We start from the raw sequence: 17,438 nt of genomic DNA, 5'->3' as shown, positions 1-17,438 counted from the left end.
ATAAGCTCTCTTAACAACTGAATCGTGTCAGTCAAGGTTTGTACGCCACTGCCGAAAGCTATTTGCTGAGATTAAATTTAGTGAAGAAGATATCTAGGGAAACCCACAACCTTTGCATTGGCCTCTTTTTGAGTACATGTATATACAGTCGCCATGTTCACTTCATATAACCACACGATAAAAAGTATGTACTGTGCAACATACGGAATTCCAAGCAAGGACTATTTCATGAAAACTACACAGACTGTTTGTAACATGTAACTGGTGACATACTTCATCTCGGTAGGCTTTACCAATTGTTGATATTTATTTAGGTATTTTATTGGTCTTTTGCGCCGTACTCAAGAATATTTCACTGATACTACACGCCAGACATTATGGTGGAATAAACCAGGTGTCTATGTTTATGGCATGGCAGTATATTTTACTGTATTGTGAAGAGTATGCATTAGTGTCATGGAGGGAATTGAATGGGAAGAGCTCAAGGAAATATGTCCGGTTGCGGTCGAAATGCGGATAATAATTGGACTCCTCGGTGTTTTAAATGAAAAAATAGACTACTATGGTAGTAGGTAAAACAGTTACAGCATGACTTATAGACCTGAAAGTATGTATACTAACATCTGTTGAAGATTTTTTTTAGACATCATGATATTTATGGATTGACATCAATTCACAAACTTTTCAAGGACCAGCAAATTAAAGGACGGTTATTATAGACGGATTTTTATCACTTGGTCTGTTTCTACAGGCGATAATATTGACCGTGGTTATTCTTTGATATTGTCATGTGACTTTAAACCATAATCACCCATTCACTCGATATTGTAGGACCGTCAGACAGTTATGAAGTGGACATGCGTTTAGACAAATGATTGGTTCGTTGGTCAGTTGGTTGATGGTCAGTCAGTAATTCACAACCAGTCGCGGCTATGTCTTCCATGGCAGCTGGTCAATAGTTCAAAAGTTTCCTCTCAGCCATTTCATTGGTTTATATCATTAGAGCAAACGCCTTAGTTTCAGGTGCAAGGTTAGAAGTTATAGATGACAGTATTAGATGAAACTTCGGCAGGCAAATGGCGTACAGTTGACTTTCAGTTTAAAGAACATTGGAGATTTTCCTATACGTTTGAAGTGAAAATTTCACCAATCACTACATTTTTGTTGATGCAGTGACTTATAGGCGACTTTGACTGGCTTACTCGTCTCAGACGTTGCTCTTGCTGCTTAATACCAATTAGTTCGCGTACTAGGAGCCAGTTCTTTGCTTAAACTACCGTTTTACGTCAGGAGGTTGGTCTGGTAGCCCATCTTGTAAAAGCGACTTTCTTCTCCGAGCATTATCCCAACCTCTGTCATCTAAGAAATATGTTCTTGATCGTGTATTGAAACCAACAGACCTGTACGAACTGTCAAGAACAAGCAACCGACGAATCACAAGCAGTACTGTTGCAAATAGGTCAACTGGATGTCCCACAGATTGGTTAGAGATGCTCAATTTTTCTGTGACGTCATGGCGTCACAATTGCTTTCACCGGGAACAGAATGTAATGTAGCGTTGTCACGAAAAGGGGTGGTGGGATAGCGGATGTGTTGGATCTATCCATCCATTTTCTGAGTAACACTTCAGATGTTCAGTTCGCACACTGCGTTGACTGACTGAGCGGTGTAGGCTAGTAACTTGCACAATGGAAATCTAATATTGTTTTTGTATCTGACTAGAAGTTTTTTGATAACTGGTGTGTGCGAATCGATTGCATTCAGTCAGCTTTATATTTTGTATGAAAATACATATATGTATTTTTATATTGTAACAGGCGTTGTGTTGAAAATGGTTCTTGAAATTGGAACGTCCTATTTCATGTTGACGGGTGGGATATGAATGTCGTATTATGGGCTCTTCCATGTAACTGCCTGGCGACAGGTGTTTCATCTCGTCTGCATTAACTACAAGCTGGGCCGCGTGAAGTGGTTTATCACTTCTAGTAGTGTATAGTATAGTATGCACGGCACTCAAACATGCGAGATAACAATGCATTTGTTTAGGTACATTTCCTTTCACTTGAAGTTTTCTCTCAATGTTTGGGTACGTCTCAAGTCTTTAAATCTGTTAACGTTTTGACATTTACGCCCTACCCAGCTACGTATAGGCTGACGTATCAAAGAAGTAGAGCAAGCGGTTACTATGGCAACGCGGAAGAAAACAGCTGATTGCTGACATGATGGAGTTTGTCTTGAGACTTGTTGGTTTGTCAGCCCGCGTAATGTTTAGACAGATTCTTCCACCTTCAAGGAGTTGACGTCAAAATGATGCCACGTCCAGGAAAAGCACCAACTTTCCATCTGTGAGCTAAATTCTGCTTTTAGGCTCAACACTATGTAGTAGGGAAGTGCTACATGATTGCTCACTCAACGATATCCTTTGCCGCAAAAACTGAGCTTATATTCTGACTCCCAAAAACTTGATGGGCCCAGAACGCGACGTCGACTTTTAAACTGGCCTTTAGCTTGAACGACTTTTGAAATCGGAAGTCGCGGTTTGTTTCCGTTGAGGCTTTGGTTGAATTGACAATTACCCAGATATCACACTTTCGTCATTGCTCTGGCCTACCCTCTATGCCGTACGTCTTTAATTGTATCACATCCCAAAGGCAAGTACATTTTATTTGAAAGACCTGTATCCGTTTGTATGTTTAATACCGTCTTGTACAATCAGAAGCCAATAGGCCTGTTGATACCAACCTCTAATTTATATACGACAGACAATCTTTATAGGGGCCACAGAACATTAAGCGCCAAACACCCACCTGTAAGGTTTATTTCGTATATCCCCAATCCTGGAAAAGACAGTGGTTTAAAGGTCAATAGGCAGTTGCTCACGCTTTATGAATGGACCAAGTAATGAGACCGCCCGTCTGTGCAGGTCGTCCGGGGGAATTGAGGATTACTTAGTGCGGAAATCATAGCTCAAAGAAAAACCGTAGAACGGAATTAAGTATCGGTGACATTGGGTATCACACGGCGTCCGGAGGCCAGATTTAGCACTGTTGCCCTTCTTTTAGACTTAGCCTGAATACGTCTTCCACAGAAAGAGATTTAAGCGAGCTATACGACTGGCTGGTTTTCAGCCATACGCTACACGTATACATGGACAGTGCAACGAGGATGTATGGGAACTATGACGCATGTCGCATGACCGCATATGCTATTTTGTTTCTTATAGTTGCACAATGAACTGTGCTCGGTCTGTTTTGCTGACATGTAATAAAGGATTTATGTTTATTTTGCATTTTTGTTTGTATTTAAAAAAATAACATGGTTTAAGCGTCATAATAATACTGAACAAGCTGAATGTACATTGAGTTGCCATCGACATTATATATGCACAGTGACCAAAGAAACGTCATCGTCAAGTCACATCCAAATAAATTTGAGCTGGATTCAAGCCAGTGATCATATAGGTCCTGGGCGTTGTTTTTACCAAATAAACTAGCAAAGCCGCCCATGTCTATCCAATGATTTACAGATTGCTGTTAATTTGTCTGGCGCTCAAAAAATGCGGTTTACTGTTTCATGTTTTCTGTAGATGTTGCCAAAACAAATTTCTTATGTTCATAACCCAGTCTATCTCTGTCAGTAATGTGCATTTTTTCGTTTCCCAGTACTTTTGTACTTACAAAGAGCACAGTGACATAACTAAGATGAATTTATCACTTAGCATTCAATGCTAAAACACGCTGATATGTAAAGTTGTGTTTTGGAATAGTTATACAATTATATCTGAGTAAAATAATACGTATTGCCCAAAATGTTTTAAGCGGCATTTCATTGTTCATAATTGCATAGTTGAACCTCTGTTATACCTACAGAATACGAAAGGATTTTGGCTTTCTTATACATAAGTTAGTTCTTACGCGTCAGGAAAAGGGCAAGAGTTCATATTGAGTTTTTGACTCAGTATCGGTGGGAATGATAAGGAGGGAATACATTTTGGCTAGAACTCAATAAAAGTATATCTGTATAGAACAAAAACAAGTGCAAAACGAATTTACAGTGGTTTTGTTCTTTTGTTTTCTATTTTCAAGAACGGTAGGTAGAATTGTAAATGTATCTGGTTCTGTCTGGTTTCCTGATAGAACATCCGGATGACCATAAGGACAGGTGTCCTCTTAGCGGATTACATATACCAGTGAAGTTGACAGTTTGAACCCATGGCTTATACACGGTGTCCCAGAAGGCGCGCACCATACAGAGCGGTGTGTTGCCCCATCTCTTCCAAACATAAAAACCAATTCAACTCTTTCTTGTACTGTTAGGTTATTAGCCATAATTAACTGTGAAAGATGGGAAAAAATTAAAATCAGTATTAAATTAAATTCATGAATTTTTCTTAACGGCAGTATCGTCATGGGAATACTTGAATTTTGCACGTCGGATGAGGGTAATGACGTTGCTTTTAACCTATCAATATGGCAAGAGACAACGAATCTCATCCTTTTATTTTAATTGATGTAAATGTAATGTCAGGTTAAAGTCGTATATTCGAACGTAAGTATATGACCAGACATGCTTTGCCTCTAATAAGGAGGTTTCCTCCGACCATAATACTTTCCCACGACGTATAAGTGAAGTATTCTTGAGTATCATGTCCTAAGGTATCCTAAGTCAAATAAATAAATAAATAAGTCTAATAAGGGAGCCTTTCCTGCCAAAAGCAGTTTGAGATGTTGAATTTGTTGTTCATTCGGCCCATTGACGTGATGTTTTATCGGCAAAGTAGTCACCTATAACCAAAAAATTGCCAAAGAATAATGTCCAGTTCAATTCGAATCCGAGTCTCCATTGCACTGGAAACGGTACCACATTCGGATTTTTTGTGGATAGTGTTATGTTCCGTAACTAATGCCGTCATGGCCTTGATAAGTCATCGCGGTAACATGTAAAGCCATCTACAGCACAACATAACACGACGTCGTTGACTCTACTTGACTGGAGCTGGCTGTCATACCGCCGGAGACTAGACTAATGCAGTATGACGTATTATGGGAGCCTGCGCAGCGGGCGGAAGTAAACAAACGGCGGTTGTGATTGGATTACTGTAAGAAACCAGCTCTCGCAAATAGACATATGTCGCAGTGAATAGCAACCAAATTAATGATTGATTGTTATTATGTATTTACATCCAATGAGAAGCTAATTGTAACTGACCTGTTTGACTTCGAAAGTGCTACTTTATCTGATCGAATGCCGTGTTCAAATCTCTCATAGAAATGATGTCCTCAGCTTCGGCTGACTTTTTGTCGGCTCGCGTTATTTGTATGTTTTTTCATCCGTTACAACGAAGCGATAGCCTTTGTGTTCAACGCAGCTAAAACATAATGTATTTACGCAATAATTGAAGACAGACGCTTTACTTGATTATTAAATAATCAAAGATTAATTTATCACCGGTAGGTTGTTTCTCAGCAAATTAAATATCAATTTTCTTCACTGGAGTTTTAATTAAATTGTGTGTTATATATATCAATCATGCTACGTCGGTGTAATTTGATACGTGACTTTATTAAAAATGAGTCTTTGAGGGCTCTTCTATCATTTTAACAGCATCGATGAGGCCAAGACTGAAATAAAGATGTTCGCACTTACAGCCTGATCTATAGGGCGAATGTCGCTGGCTGTTCGCGTACTACGCTTCTAAATGAGCTGTACAAAAATTTATCACGTATATGAAATTAAAATTATCTGAAAAATTTGATCACTGTCTGTTAAATGAAATGTTCTGAAATTTTTGTAGACATTTTTTTCATATAATGATTTGCGTTCACTTTTCATAACCTATGCATTTGTGTCTAGACGAATGAGATCGCGCGCTCAAATCCATTTGTGGTTTAAATTTGAAGTCTACGAAACATTCCACAAATCCTTGGCTGGGTATTCTTAACCGTATTTAACGACAAAAAATTGATAAAGAATGCCAAACGATACGTAATAATAAAATAAGAAATGTTTTCGAAGTTTTCAAAGTTTCTTAGTGATTATCATTTGGTGTAGGATTTCTTGATAAAGATCACATTATAATATCCACAGTATCAAACATAAATTGGATAATTCATTCATAAACACCAAATTATTTTGTGTTATATTCAGTTTGATGCTTAGACTTAGACTTTTTTTATTGGAGTCACAACAAACATGTACAGAATTGTGTTGACGTCTTAGCTATTCCCTCGTAGGTTCCCCAAATCGCTGACAGTTTCCTCTTGTATTATTGTAGCTATTCCACAGATGGTATTAACTGCAGAATGCATACAGAGGCGGGTTTCAAGACTTCAGTAAATGTGTTATGTGCCCAATTTAACGTTCGTCAAATTTATATTCCAAACACGCGCGTGCTTCCTAAATCTCTAAATGGAAGAATTCTGTTTTTCTTGTCACAAGACAATTGTCACTGACAAGACAACTGTCACTGTACTGACAAGAAAGGACGCGTGCTGTGTTGAATCGTACAGTAAGGCTAATTTGTTTCGGTGCTGACCGCGAAACAAAAGCTTCTCCGCTAATAACGGAAGGCAGAATGCTCCCATATGGCATTGACAGATTCTCCTGTATTACAGTGTTATCATACATTCTAAAATGAGCTGTTGGGCGTTTTTTTTCTCCTCCTTTGTAAACATTGTTCATTTTACCCTGCAACTCTCTTAATCTCACATTATATAATCGAAACAACTTCTTGAAATCTGTCTACCTAAATTCCCATCGCCATAACTTGCAGTGAGGTGGCTACATGGGTAGCATATATTAATATTTTAACCAGAGTGTCTTCGATGTCGTCAACTCGTCTATTCTGTCTTACCTGCGAAATTTTAGCTTGCAACACGGATCCCTATTGAACTTTTTATGTCTACGACTTTTGAAGTGATGGCGTAATACACAACTGTTTCGTGACAAATATAGTGTCTCATAAGGGGACAACATGACAGTAATGTTTGGCCTGAAATGTCAGAAGCGTATAGGAGTTTGAAGGATGTTGGGGTATATCACTGCAATGATAAGGCCGTGGGGTGGGGCTAGTGTGAAGCAGGACCTTGATATATTGCGACGTCAATAAATGATAGTTGCATAACGTCTACAATGTTACAATGTATTAGTTTCTACTGTAACGTTGTTCCGTTTTTATCGCGATTTCATAATGATGACGTGAGAAACGAACCTTTGACGTCAATAAAAATGGGGTCAAAGTCCTACGGCTGGGCGTTTGACGGTCCCCCAACCAGTCAAACTCGTCTGCTCCATCCGTTCTGAGATTATGCAAAGTATTTTGCCAAAGACATCCTTCTGTTCAACGTCCCTAATGACTTAATAGATATTTATCACTCTGAGTTGCCCTCTCAAGTGTGCTAAGATAGAAATGATGCATCAATGGTGATTTGTCAAATTTACATAGCTGAAGTTTTTGTGCTTGTCATTTCAGGAGGACTCTTTGAACCCGAAAATGAAGGCCAGGCCTTAGCGTTTAAATACGCCATCGAGAAGCTGAATGTCAACAACAACATCCTGCCACAGACGTTAGTCATTTACGATGTCCAAGAAGTGCTTACGCACGACAGCTTCCACGCTTCAAAGAAAGGTAAGCATCCTGAAGTTGTTAAGGAGTGATCACATATGTGTCGTTAGGGCCAAACAAGATTGTTTGCTGGTCATGTCAGCTGGAGTCCGCTTTTGGTTGTCAAGCTGAGTCCAGTATTGATGATTAACCACAGACTCGCTTGACACTGCCATCTCAAGATGGCCGCAAAATGTCAATAACTTTCAGCACGAATGCTTCGCTTTCAAGTCTTTGCCTATCCTATTAAATGAGACCCTTCAGCTTGATTGGGTCAAAGCGTGAAGATGTATTTTACTTCAGATATATAATGAAACGTCTCGTTCGTAATATGGACAAAGAGACATGCGATAGAAAAATTTTGGAAAGATAGTCCTCTTTTAAAGTGGAAGAAAGAAAAGGTACTTAGTTTATTCTAAGTGATTTAATTACATGAAATGCTCTCATAAAATTAGGACATAGCCTTTTGTATATTTCTAAATATGATCAGGCTGTTTCATATCCCACAAAGGCCCTCATCATGACAGTTTTATAGTATGCAGTAGAGAAGATAGAGAAGCTAATTTGATGCAATACGTGTGTAGGATAAAATGGCTCTACTTTAACTTTCATAACAGTTTCACATGTAAACCTGATTTCCAAGAAAACACCAAGGTGACATTTCCTTTGAGACTGTGACGTGGGTTCGTTAGCACGAACTCAGAAAAGGAAAGAGCTGAAAATGTGGTTCTGCAGTAAAGAATCAGTTTGTAAATTTTAAACTTCGTGGGGGAAAATGTTTCTATTTCAGCTGTGTTTAACATTTTGACATTTATAAATATGGGCCCTTGTTTCTAATATACCAGCACTGCTAACAATACAGGGCACTTTTTAATGTAAATTCAAGTACGCAGCTGTTTTAAAATACCTCTTCATATTTTGATTTTATTTTTTCCTTTGAAACTTGCAACAGACGACGCGAATTCATGTAAGATTTTGTGCGTCCAAAAAACTTATGGGTTTGGATAAAAAAAAGTTTGAAGACATTGTGTGGACGAAATGAAGGAGAAGGGCTGTAACCCGAGACAAAATGTGTCCATAATGATGTGTCTGATTGTTCGCGAGACAATAAACAGAAACCAACCCCTCTCACTCTCTCAGGGTTTATTGGTGCAATTTGTGGGTAATAAATCTTCATTCCATGTCAGCTCCGCCAGCCACGGCTAAATGATCTAATAGATATGTCTTTTTGGTGTTTTCATGGCCTCAGACTATAGAACGGCACTTCTGGACAGTTCTCCTCTGTACGTGCTTAAGAACTCGGCAAACTGTTGCCCCGAATCGCCTGACGCTCTATGGTGCCCCCCTCCTCAGGGGAGCGTGTCAGTCGTCTCATAGACCCAGCGATAAACCCCAGCTATGATTTGCCAAATGTTTGCCCAATGCCACTGAATCGTCTTTTCATTGTCAACTTAAGAAATTCACCCCGTCCTTTTAAAATTGGAACGCATATTTACGAGTCCCCTGGACCGTTCCCTAAGGTGACCTTAGTCTGAAATTGTGTGTGATATTAAAGTCCAGATCTGAGCTACATCAACTGTACAATTCCCGCGTGTAAGGTCTCCTTCAGACAAAACCCTCGCGGAAACCCAGACTTATTTTTCACCGAATTTCCATTAATTGTCATTGATTAAGATTACTGTGCCATTTTGTTGATTCGTTGGAATTAATTTTGCCCTGAATGTTGCGAAGGTTGTACTTTCATTTGCTTTAGTTGATGTGATCAACCTACCTACATACGTAGTTTGGATTTTCATGTCAATATATAGATCTATATGCTAAGTGATAGCATACAAATTTTATTCTCTAGTGTGGGGATTTAATTTTTTAAAAGCGGTCTTAAAGAAAAGCTACTGCCACTGATCGAGGCCTGAGAATTTTCTTTTTTTCCTCTCAAGGGCATTCTTAAAGGCTTGCTTATCATACCTAAAGCCAGTGAAGCGCTTAAAGAGGATTGGAACTCCATATGTTGCAGTTTATTTTAAGGAAAAAAAGTGTTTAACCTCTTTTTATATAGCCATTACTTTCAAATACATTTGCTATAGAGGACTGATTAAAGCCAATCTCGTTTGGTGTTGCAGCTTTCACCTTCTTGTCCACTTTGCATTTGTGACCAAGATGTCCACACTGTTCTCTGGCCATGCCATACACAAGACGAATTCTTTAAGGCAACCTATTGACAGTTTAGGAGCGAATTCACTGTCTTTTGTACATTTTGTTCTAGGGAAGACTCGATTATGCGAGACAAGCAAGTTTTTCAGATATTTGGTACACTCATATATTTTTTACATCTACAAAACCATGTTTGACATTTTCGCTCAACCCCTCACGATCTGGAAGTCTTTGGGTTTTGTCCCCGCTGACAAGTTCCGCCCGAGGGTGGCAGCTGTAAAGATAAAACAGATCTCTTTGTTTGGTTTACCCGCAGATGTCCTTAAGTCAACCATAGCCACAGGTTGTCCCCAAAAGTTGTTGTTGTAGTGTCTAATGGTGGCCACCAGGATCTCGGAGAGCCCTGTGTTCCTGTCTAAATTACTGTGTACTCTTAAAGACAGATGACCACGACCAATGACTCCCCGCCAAGTTTATTTATTTATTCAGGGGACCCTTGTCTTCCATTGTCTATGTGAGGTTGAAGTTCAAATTCAACAGTGCTCCCACCCAGTCATATTCGGGCTTATCGTGGCATCACAAACAGGATCATGTAGACATTATTTGGAACGTGTTATTCATAGTTCAAAGGTCAATAAAACACCACTGTACGACGAAAAATAAATAGAAACCGAAGACATCAAAGTTTTGTCACGATGTTGATCTATTGAAGGACTATCTTTTGATAAGCATGACTTTGATGCCACATTATCAACTTTTTTTTCAGAAATGTACTTATTAAATTTACTTAAAAAAAAAACAAAAAAAAAAACAATTCTTATTCAAGATGTTTTTTTTATTTCCTCCAGTCAACTACATACATAAATTCTTAAACAGTATTGAATGAAATCAGCCAGTTACCCTCATCGTTATATTTAATCCTGTGGTTTGGACGAAGGTAGAATTGTTTCATTAACAACAAACAAGTTGTGGTCCCATTTGAAACTCAACTTGTCAATCAGATGTAAAAAAAAAATCCTGGAGTATGGGGTATGACTCAGCAAAATTATGTTTTTTGATGAGGAACTTGTAGTTTGTTTAGACTTGATTTTCACCTCGGCGTGTGTAAATTTTGGTCTGAGAAATACTGACAAAATTTACACAAGATCAAATGACTGTGTTATCACTCCTGTATTTTAAGCGTGCCGAAGTGACGAACTGCAATTACGAACAACAACAGCGATAGCCAGATATGCGATTTTCAATTTTCTGGTCGCTAAACTCAGCGGAAGAATCTTGAAAATTTTTCGTCCGGTTTTCGCCTGGAAAGACACAGGGATTGTTCCATTTGTTGGAGAGCTTCTCTACGCAGCACTTGTAACAGTACCCCGGAATTTTCTCTCCGTAAAGCCTTACCCCTCGGGCCAGCCATTTGTGGTACGCCATATCTAACGTGTAGCGGAAACAGGAGCGAGGTCTTATATTTGGGGATTGGGAAGTGGATGGTTACTTGTGATCCGATGAGCGGGATACCCACGGAGCTCCGGGTTATACCCCTGTGCTCAGCTTTCCAATCAGCTAATCCGCCTCTAGCACCGTCTTCTCGTACTCAATCCAAACACAGAGTCGCCTGCGAAAACAGACACTAGTTCTATCAAATCGAGTGGCGTGCTAAAAGCAGCTGAAGTAAAACGCCAAAGAGGAAACGTTTCAGAGGCAATTTGCCTCCCATAGTTGTTTTTCCCTGTATCCCACTTATGTGTTTAGATGGGGTTTTTTGGTGATCCGTGGCCAGCGGCCCAAGACCGGCCGCTTGTCAATGAGATGTTTTTCCTCGCCGTCGGCTACCCGACAGATACAGGACTTCCTATTCACCAAAGCACGCGCGGGCTATTTCTTAGCCAGCCGTTTGCAATGGAACCTCTTCGCTGCGAGCGGCAATATGGTTGACACAATCGTTTTCTATAGCTTTTAGAGCGTTGTGGTTCAGCGGATACTCTGTCTGAACCGTTCTCCACAAAACAGACCATTCTACTGTATTGGAATGGAGTAATTTCTTACTGCACTTAAGGAATATTTGAATAAGGAAACATCACCTGTCCACATTAAATCTTGTTGGCAATGCTAACCGTCCATGATAAACAAACTTAGCAAAGCATTCACAATAGCGAATTCCGAATTGAACTAGGGAATTCTGAATTGAAATGAAGAATAAAACCTCACATTCAGTACGTCCAGCATTACGGCTAAATAAATTTAAGCGATATTTTTCAAAGTTGTTCCAGCACTTGTCGAAGTTTTGTCGTTCACACACAGTCGTTTGTCAAAGTCAAAGTGTGCTGATGTAAAACCTTGGATAACAAAGGCCGTTGTGTTTTGTTGTGGCATGAATGCACTTTCTGTTTTGCAAGAAATAAACATCAAAAGTAATATAGCATAGTAAACAGTTCTGACGTTAAGGCAAAGTCTGTGCTAGGCCTAAGTCAGTTTGTTGATTGTAGGGACAGATTTCAGTTCCCACTTGAATCCCACTTGAGACTTTAATATTTATGTTTCTCGTGTTTCTCTGATACTACGTCACGACAGCCGTATACACAACCAGATTAGCACAACTAGGTTTGTATGCAGTATACGTCGTCCGCATACACTTAAGACTGCGCCCATTTTTGAGCATATAAGCTCAAGCACTTGGTCGTGTCTTGTCAGTATAATTTGTAACTGACGAGAATGATTTTGTATCGAAAGGAGTTTATATCTGATCAACCATACATTTACTGAATCAGTCTGTCACCAAACCAATCAACCACTCAACATGTTCCCCTGTTGATTTATGTGCGAATGATACCCGTTGTTGTATATACACCAATTATCCTGAAGGGTTACTGAGATATATCTTATATTTTACATTAACAGTGTGTAAACAGCTCAAGGAAGGGGTCGCCGCCATATTTGGACCCATGTCAAGTTTGTCTGCTGCGCATGTGCAGTCCGTGTGCGACGCGATGGAAATACCCCACGTGCAAACCCGATGGGATCCGAATGACATTCGAGACTATTATTCAATGAACTTATACCCACACTATACAACACTAAGCAAAGCCTATTTGGACTTAATAACGTACTGGAAGTGGGAGCGATTCACCATTTTGTATGAGGATAACGATGGTAAGTAAATATCTATATATCAAGGTGGCCACGCTTTTGTATTATTTATTTTAGTCAACACGGGATATTAAGGAAGTGTTCTTCAGAAAGGCGTGGATCACCAACGGAGAGAAATAAAATGTATTTTCTAGCATTTTAGCGTTCAAAAAACATGAGGAATTTATGCAAATCGTACATCAAAATTTTAGTAACCGAGCTCATGACCACAGGAAAAAATGTCCGTGATAAAATGGGTGTTATATGTACCTCTTTACAACTTTGCTTTTTGTGTTATTCAGTAGCATAAAATAAATATTTATGAATGGATTATGAATGAGATTCGAGACCACTTTGTCAACATTTCCGTTGTTTTCTTGTGATACTTATTAATGAACCCGTACTTAAAGTGATTTGGATCTGAGATTATGGAAGACGTTCACCAATGGATGCTCCCTTGACTTAAGTTCAAGCATGGATCTACTTTCCATTGTGTGAGATGGAGGTGAACAATAACGTTGACGAATATAACATATTGTACAGCAACAGTACTCTAATCAAAGTACCGGAAGTGACGTAAAGTAACGCGAGATTTCCAAGTAGTAATCCCGGTCTTGTGCACCGGCTATATATACAGCTTAGCAGATGTATTCTAGCTCGTATGTTCGATGTTAAGCCCCAATTGACCGAGACCTATAAACAGTGTTTTGTTTCCCTCTCCCCGTAGGTCTCATTCGATTACAAGAGCTGTTTAGAGCTTCCCAGAAGAGCAGTCTTAAGATCACCGTGCGTAAGTTAGAAGCGGTGAACGGAAACTACATTCCAATCCTGAAGAGTCTGCGGGATAAAGGCGAATCCAGAATCGTCGTGGATTGTCATGTATCAAAGGTTTTTCAGGTGTTAAAACAGGTGAGTCATGAAAAAAAACATGTAAGGCAACCTTTGTGTGCGAATGTCCTTTTGGACGTTCATTTGACAGCTTTTGGCTTATCAAGGCATGCCATATGACTGAGATTCAGATTAACTGCCATGGCAACGCACAATTTAGGTACAGACAGTGGTGGTACTTCAAAAGGTAATGATCCGACGTATGTTCCTGATGTCTCTGGATGAACCAATATGTCTTCTTATCAGCAAAGCCCTATAAGTCTTCAAACGACTAAGTTTCCCGTCTGTAGAGATACTGCATTCCTTGTACAAACTGATAAAGGATGTCATCGAGGATTATGTGAGTACATCTCCCATACAGTACTGTATGATGCTATCTGCCATCTGTGTTTTGTGTTGTCATGCCTCATTGCTACACAAGGCTACAAAAGACGATTAGGATACATATGTGTGTGCATTCTATAATAAGATACCTTTGTGTTTGTATCTCATTTCAGGCTTTACAAGTTGAGATGATGTCTCAGTACTTTCATTATTTTTTCACGACTTTAGTAAGTATTTTCATTCACAGTGTGGTGATGAAACTGTTCTGATTCATTACCCACCTCGTATTTTTGGAGATGTGTAATGGTGAAGTGTATATAATCAACGAAAATTTGCATAGAAATAAGCAATAAAAACCATAATTACCAAAAGCAATGATTTGAATTATGAAGGAAACTTAAGCGATGTAGAATAATTCAGTAATTGAAGGAGAAGAAGTAATCTATTCAAGAATTCTGAACAAGCAATGGCAAGTTAAGTAAAAATCAATCCACCTTGACACACCATGTTTACCGTTTCATATATGCTCATTCCCACAGAGCAAATAAGCCTTCTACAGTTTCCTCCTCAACGTCATGAACATTTTGTGTTTCAGGACTTGGGTCTAATAGATTTGGAAGATTTCAAACATGGCGGCGCCAACGTCACGGCGTTCAGAATTGTTGACCCAATGAATCCCAAAGTACGTGACGCGATTAGCGACTGGGCATTGGAGGAAATGAGAACGGGAAAATCCGCACTTATGAGGCAACGAGAGATGCAGGTATGGTGAACCATTGTGAACATGAACATTCTCAACTGAATTTTCGATGAGAAACGAAAAATGTTCATGGCAGGTTTTCGTTCCCAAAGATCGAGTTTTAAACTATCTTGGGAATATCTGTAGAGCATTTACATGTAGAAGGCCTGCACACTATCAGTTTTAAAACGCCTTATGAGATATGCTTCCATGAAGTAGCCATAATATTGTTTCAAACTGAGTCGTTTTCTTTTTATATGCTCAGCTCTGCAATTTTTGTTCGAAGTCATGAAGCTACAATCACGACCGAGTATTACTCATGATGACTGATAGGATTTACAGATTTATTTTCTAAATACTCATGAGGTCTGCTAGGAATAGCTCATGTATCCCTTTGTGTGATTGTACCTATTTCTATAACATACTGAAATATTTACGCAGCGGACTCAGTCAGTACAAACGTAAACATATCTCTGCTCATAGTCATGCGTGTTCATGTATAGGACTTAACTGTAAAGCATGGTATACATATACGTGTTATTGGCAACTAACCTAATTATAATCAATCCAATAATCGAATTTTCCAATCCGGCCATACATGGGAAGGTTTTCCGGTAACCTGCGGATGGTCGTGGGATTATCCACGGACTTTGCCCGTTTCCTACCACCATAATGCTGACCGCTGTCTTATAAGTGAAATACTTTTGAGTACTGCGTAAAGTAAATCAAATAAATAAATAATCGAATTGTTCAACGTGTAAACAAATGAGCCCAAAGATAGATAATAATAAAGGCAGGGACGGAAATCAAATAAAGTCTGCATAAATTTATATCCGGAATGTTTTCGAAAAAATTCGAGCAAAGTTAACATCTGGATATGTCTAGATCCCTGTGAAATGTAACAAGCAAACGTCGCCTTTAAAGTAATTAGGGCGTCGTATGATTACTCTGTTTCAGGAGTTATCCAATTGATGTACATATTTCTTTCTTCGTGTCATACATTCTGACCTTTTTCGTCTAATATACTGACGTCCAAAAGAAACTTTACAAATGCGATTTTAACTTGTTTCATTTGGACACACATGCGTCTTTGTGTGACTGTTCATGAAAATGTTTCTCCTATCATGGAGTCTCATCTAGTTCACACCATCCTAAAACATCACTCTCTTGAGTACATATCTCTTGCATACGCAACATGTGGTTGCTTTTGTTCGGTCGTCTCTCAGAGCCTTGGTAAATTTTCATTTGGACGTCAGTATATATTTGACCATACATGAGCCGGAATGGTTAAGTGACAAATCTGTTGGCCAGTTGGCTAAGGTTCATAATGTCTGTTCTTGACGTATTTAATATGTATCAGTGTTATATTAAAGTAATGAGAGTTCCAGAGTCTCGGGGTGAAAACGGAAGGCAGCCGAATGATATCATTGGTTTCATTTAGTGTGTTCCCAGTGCATTCTATTTCATCTACTAATACTCTTGTCAGCATCGTATGGTTTTGACTTCCTGGGGATAGAAATTGGGACAGGATCCGTCTTAAAACAGCTCCAGGCTGTGTCAAAGACGATGTATTGTTTGTATAGTTTTTTGTTCGTTTCCTTTGCTGACAGCAGCGGATGGAGGTCCTCTTTAAATCCGCCCCCCCCCCCATAAATGTACATTACAAATGGAATATGATCTTGTCATATTCTGCTGTCCATTGGGGGTGCTGGTGCTTGATTGAATTTTTCGCCTAGAATCGTGTCTCTGTCCAACTGAGTAATGCGCGCTTCTCTTATAAGTAATGGGCTATAGTTTCTTGGGACTGATGGATAATACCTCACCCACGCATTTATTGCAGCCACATAGGAACTTTGTATAGGAACCTTTGTATCAAATATTGGTCGTTGTTTTAGAAGCAATTCTGTTTTTGTAAACATGGAGAGAGAAGAGAAATACTAATCATGCAATTAAAGTAAAATCACTTTACTTAAGGTTACGTTTGAGTGCCGTCATAACCGAAAATGGTAATCTACTGGTTTGTAATCAAGGTCTGATTTACTCTGTCTTCATGCCTACCTCAGATTCTCAACATAACTCTTAAGGGTAATTTCACGGTAGGTGGCGCTTTCCGTCCTCCGGAAAGTAGACCGTACCACCCCACGTGTATGACACATACTGTTGTCAAGCCATTGTGTCTTGGATAGCTACATTTTATGATTTTTCTGCCGTATTATTTACTTTTATATTCGGGTTTGTTCAAAGGCTTAATGCATTATCACACTTTACATTACGTGACTTTTAACTCCAATATATTTTCGATGTACATCGAATTAGATTATTTTTCTAATGTTGTACATGAAGTGTTACGGAACTTGATGATACTTATATTTCAATCCATTTCAATCGAAAGGTCAAACAGCAGCCGTCGGTTCCTTAAATGTAGTTTTGTCTTTAATGAAAATTTGTAGAGCTATATTCCATGATCCTTTTTGACCTTTATAGCTAAACGTGTGAACCTCTTAGAAAATCGATTTATTTAACAAGATTCTAGACGTAAAAGAGTTTCTGTGGCCAAACAACTTTAAGGATAATGGTTTTGTTTGGACTTTAATTAAACACGCATAATAAACA

The 17,438-nt window shown here is 39.0% G+C and overlaps 1 protein-coding gene across 4 annotated transcripts in view; it reads left to right on the top strand.

Moving 5' to 3' along the window:
• Window positions 1-17,438, top strand: part of LOC135476125 (glutamate receptor ionotropic, kainate 2-like) — an 82,947-nt gene that overhangs the window by 48,015 nt on the left and 17,494 nt on the right. For 2 of the 4 annotated variants that reach the window (XM_064756045.1, XM_064756037.1), the window contains exons 3-8: window positions 7,472-7,627; window positions 12,647-12,898; window positions 13,602-13,783; window positions 14,260-14,313; window positions 14,682-14,849; window positions 16,889-16,921. In XM_064756045.1, the coding sequence (XP_064612115.1) occupies window positions 7,472-7,627; window positions 12,647-12,898; window positions 13,602-13,783; window positions 14,260-14,313; window positions 14,682-14,849; window positions 16,889-16,921 (845 nt within the window). The remainder of the gene's footprint in view (window positions 1-7,471; window positions 7,628-12,646; window positions 12,899-13,601; window positions 13,784-14,259; window positions 14,314-14,681; window positions 14,850-16,888; window positions 16,922-17,438) is intronic. The other 2 variants (XM_064756061.1, XM_064756053.1) reach the window with 1 other exon arrangement.

Source organism: Liolophura sinensis, chromosome 1 (genome assembly GCF_032854445.1).
Source record: "Liolophura sinensis isolate JHLJ2023 chromosome 1, CUHK_Ljap_v2, whole genome shotgun sequence".
In the NCBI taxonomy this organism is placed as follows: Eukaryota; Metazoa; Mollusca; class Polyplacophora; order Chitonida; family Chitonidae; genus Liolophura; species Liolophura sinensis.
Note: the sequence above shows the minus strand (reverse complement) of the source record. Positions and strands in the feature narration are given on the sequence as shown.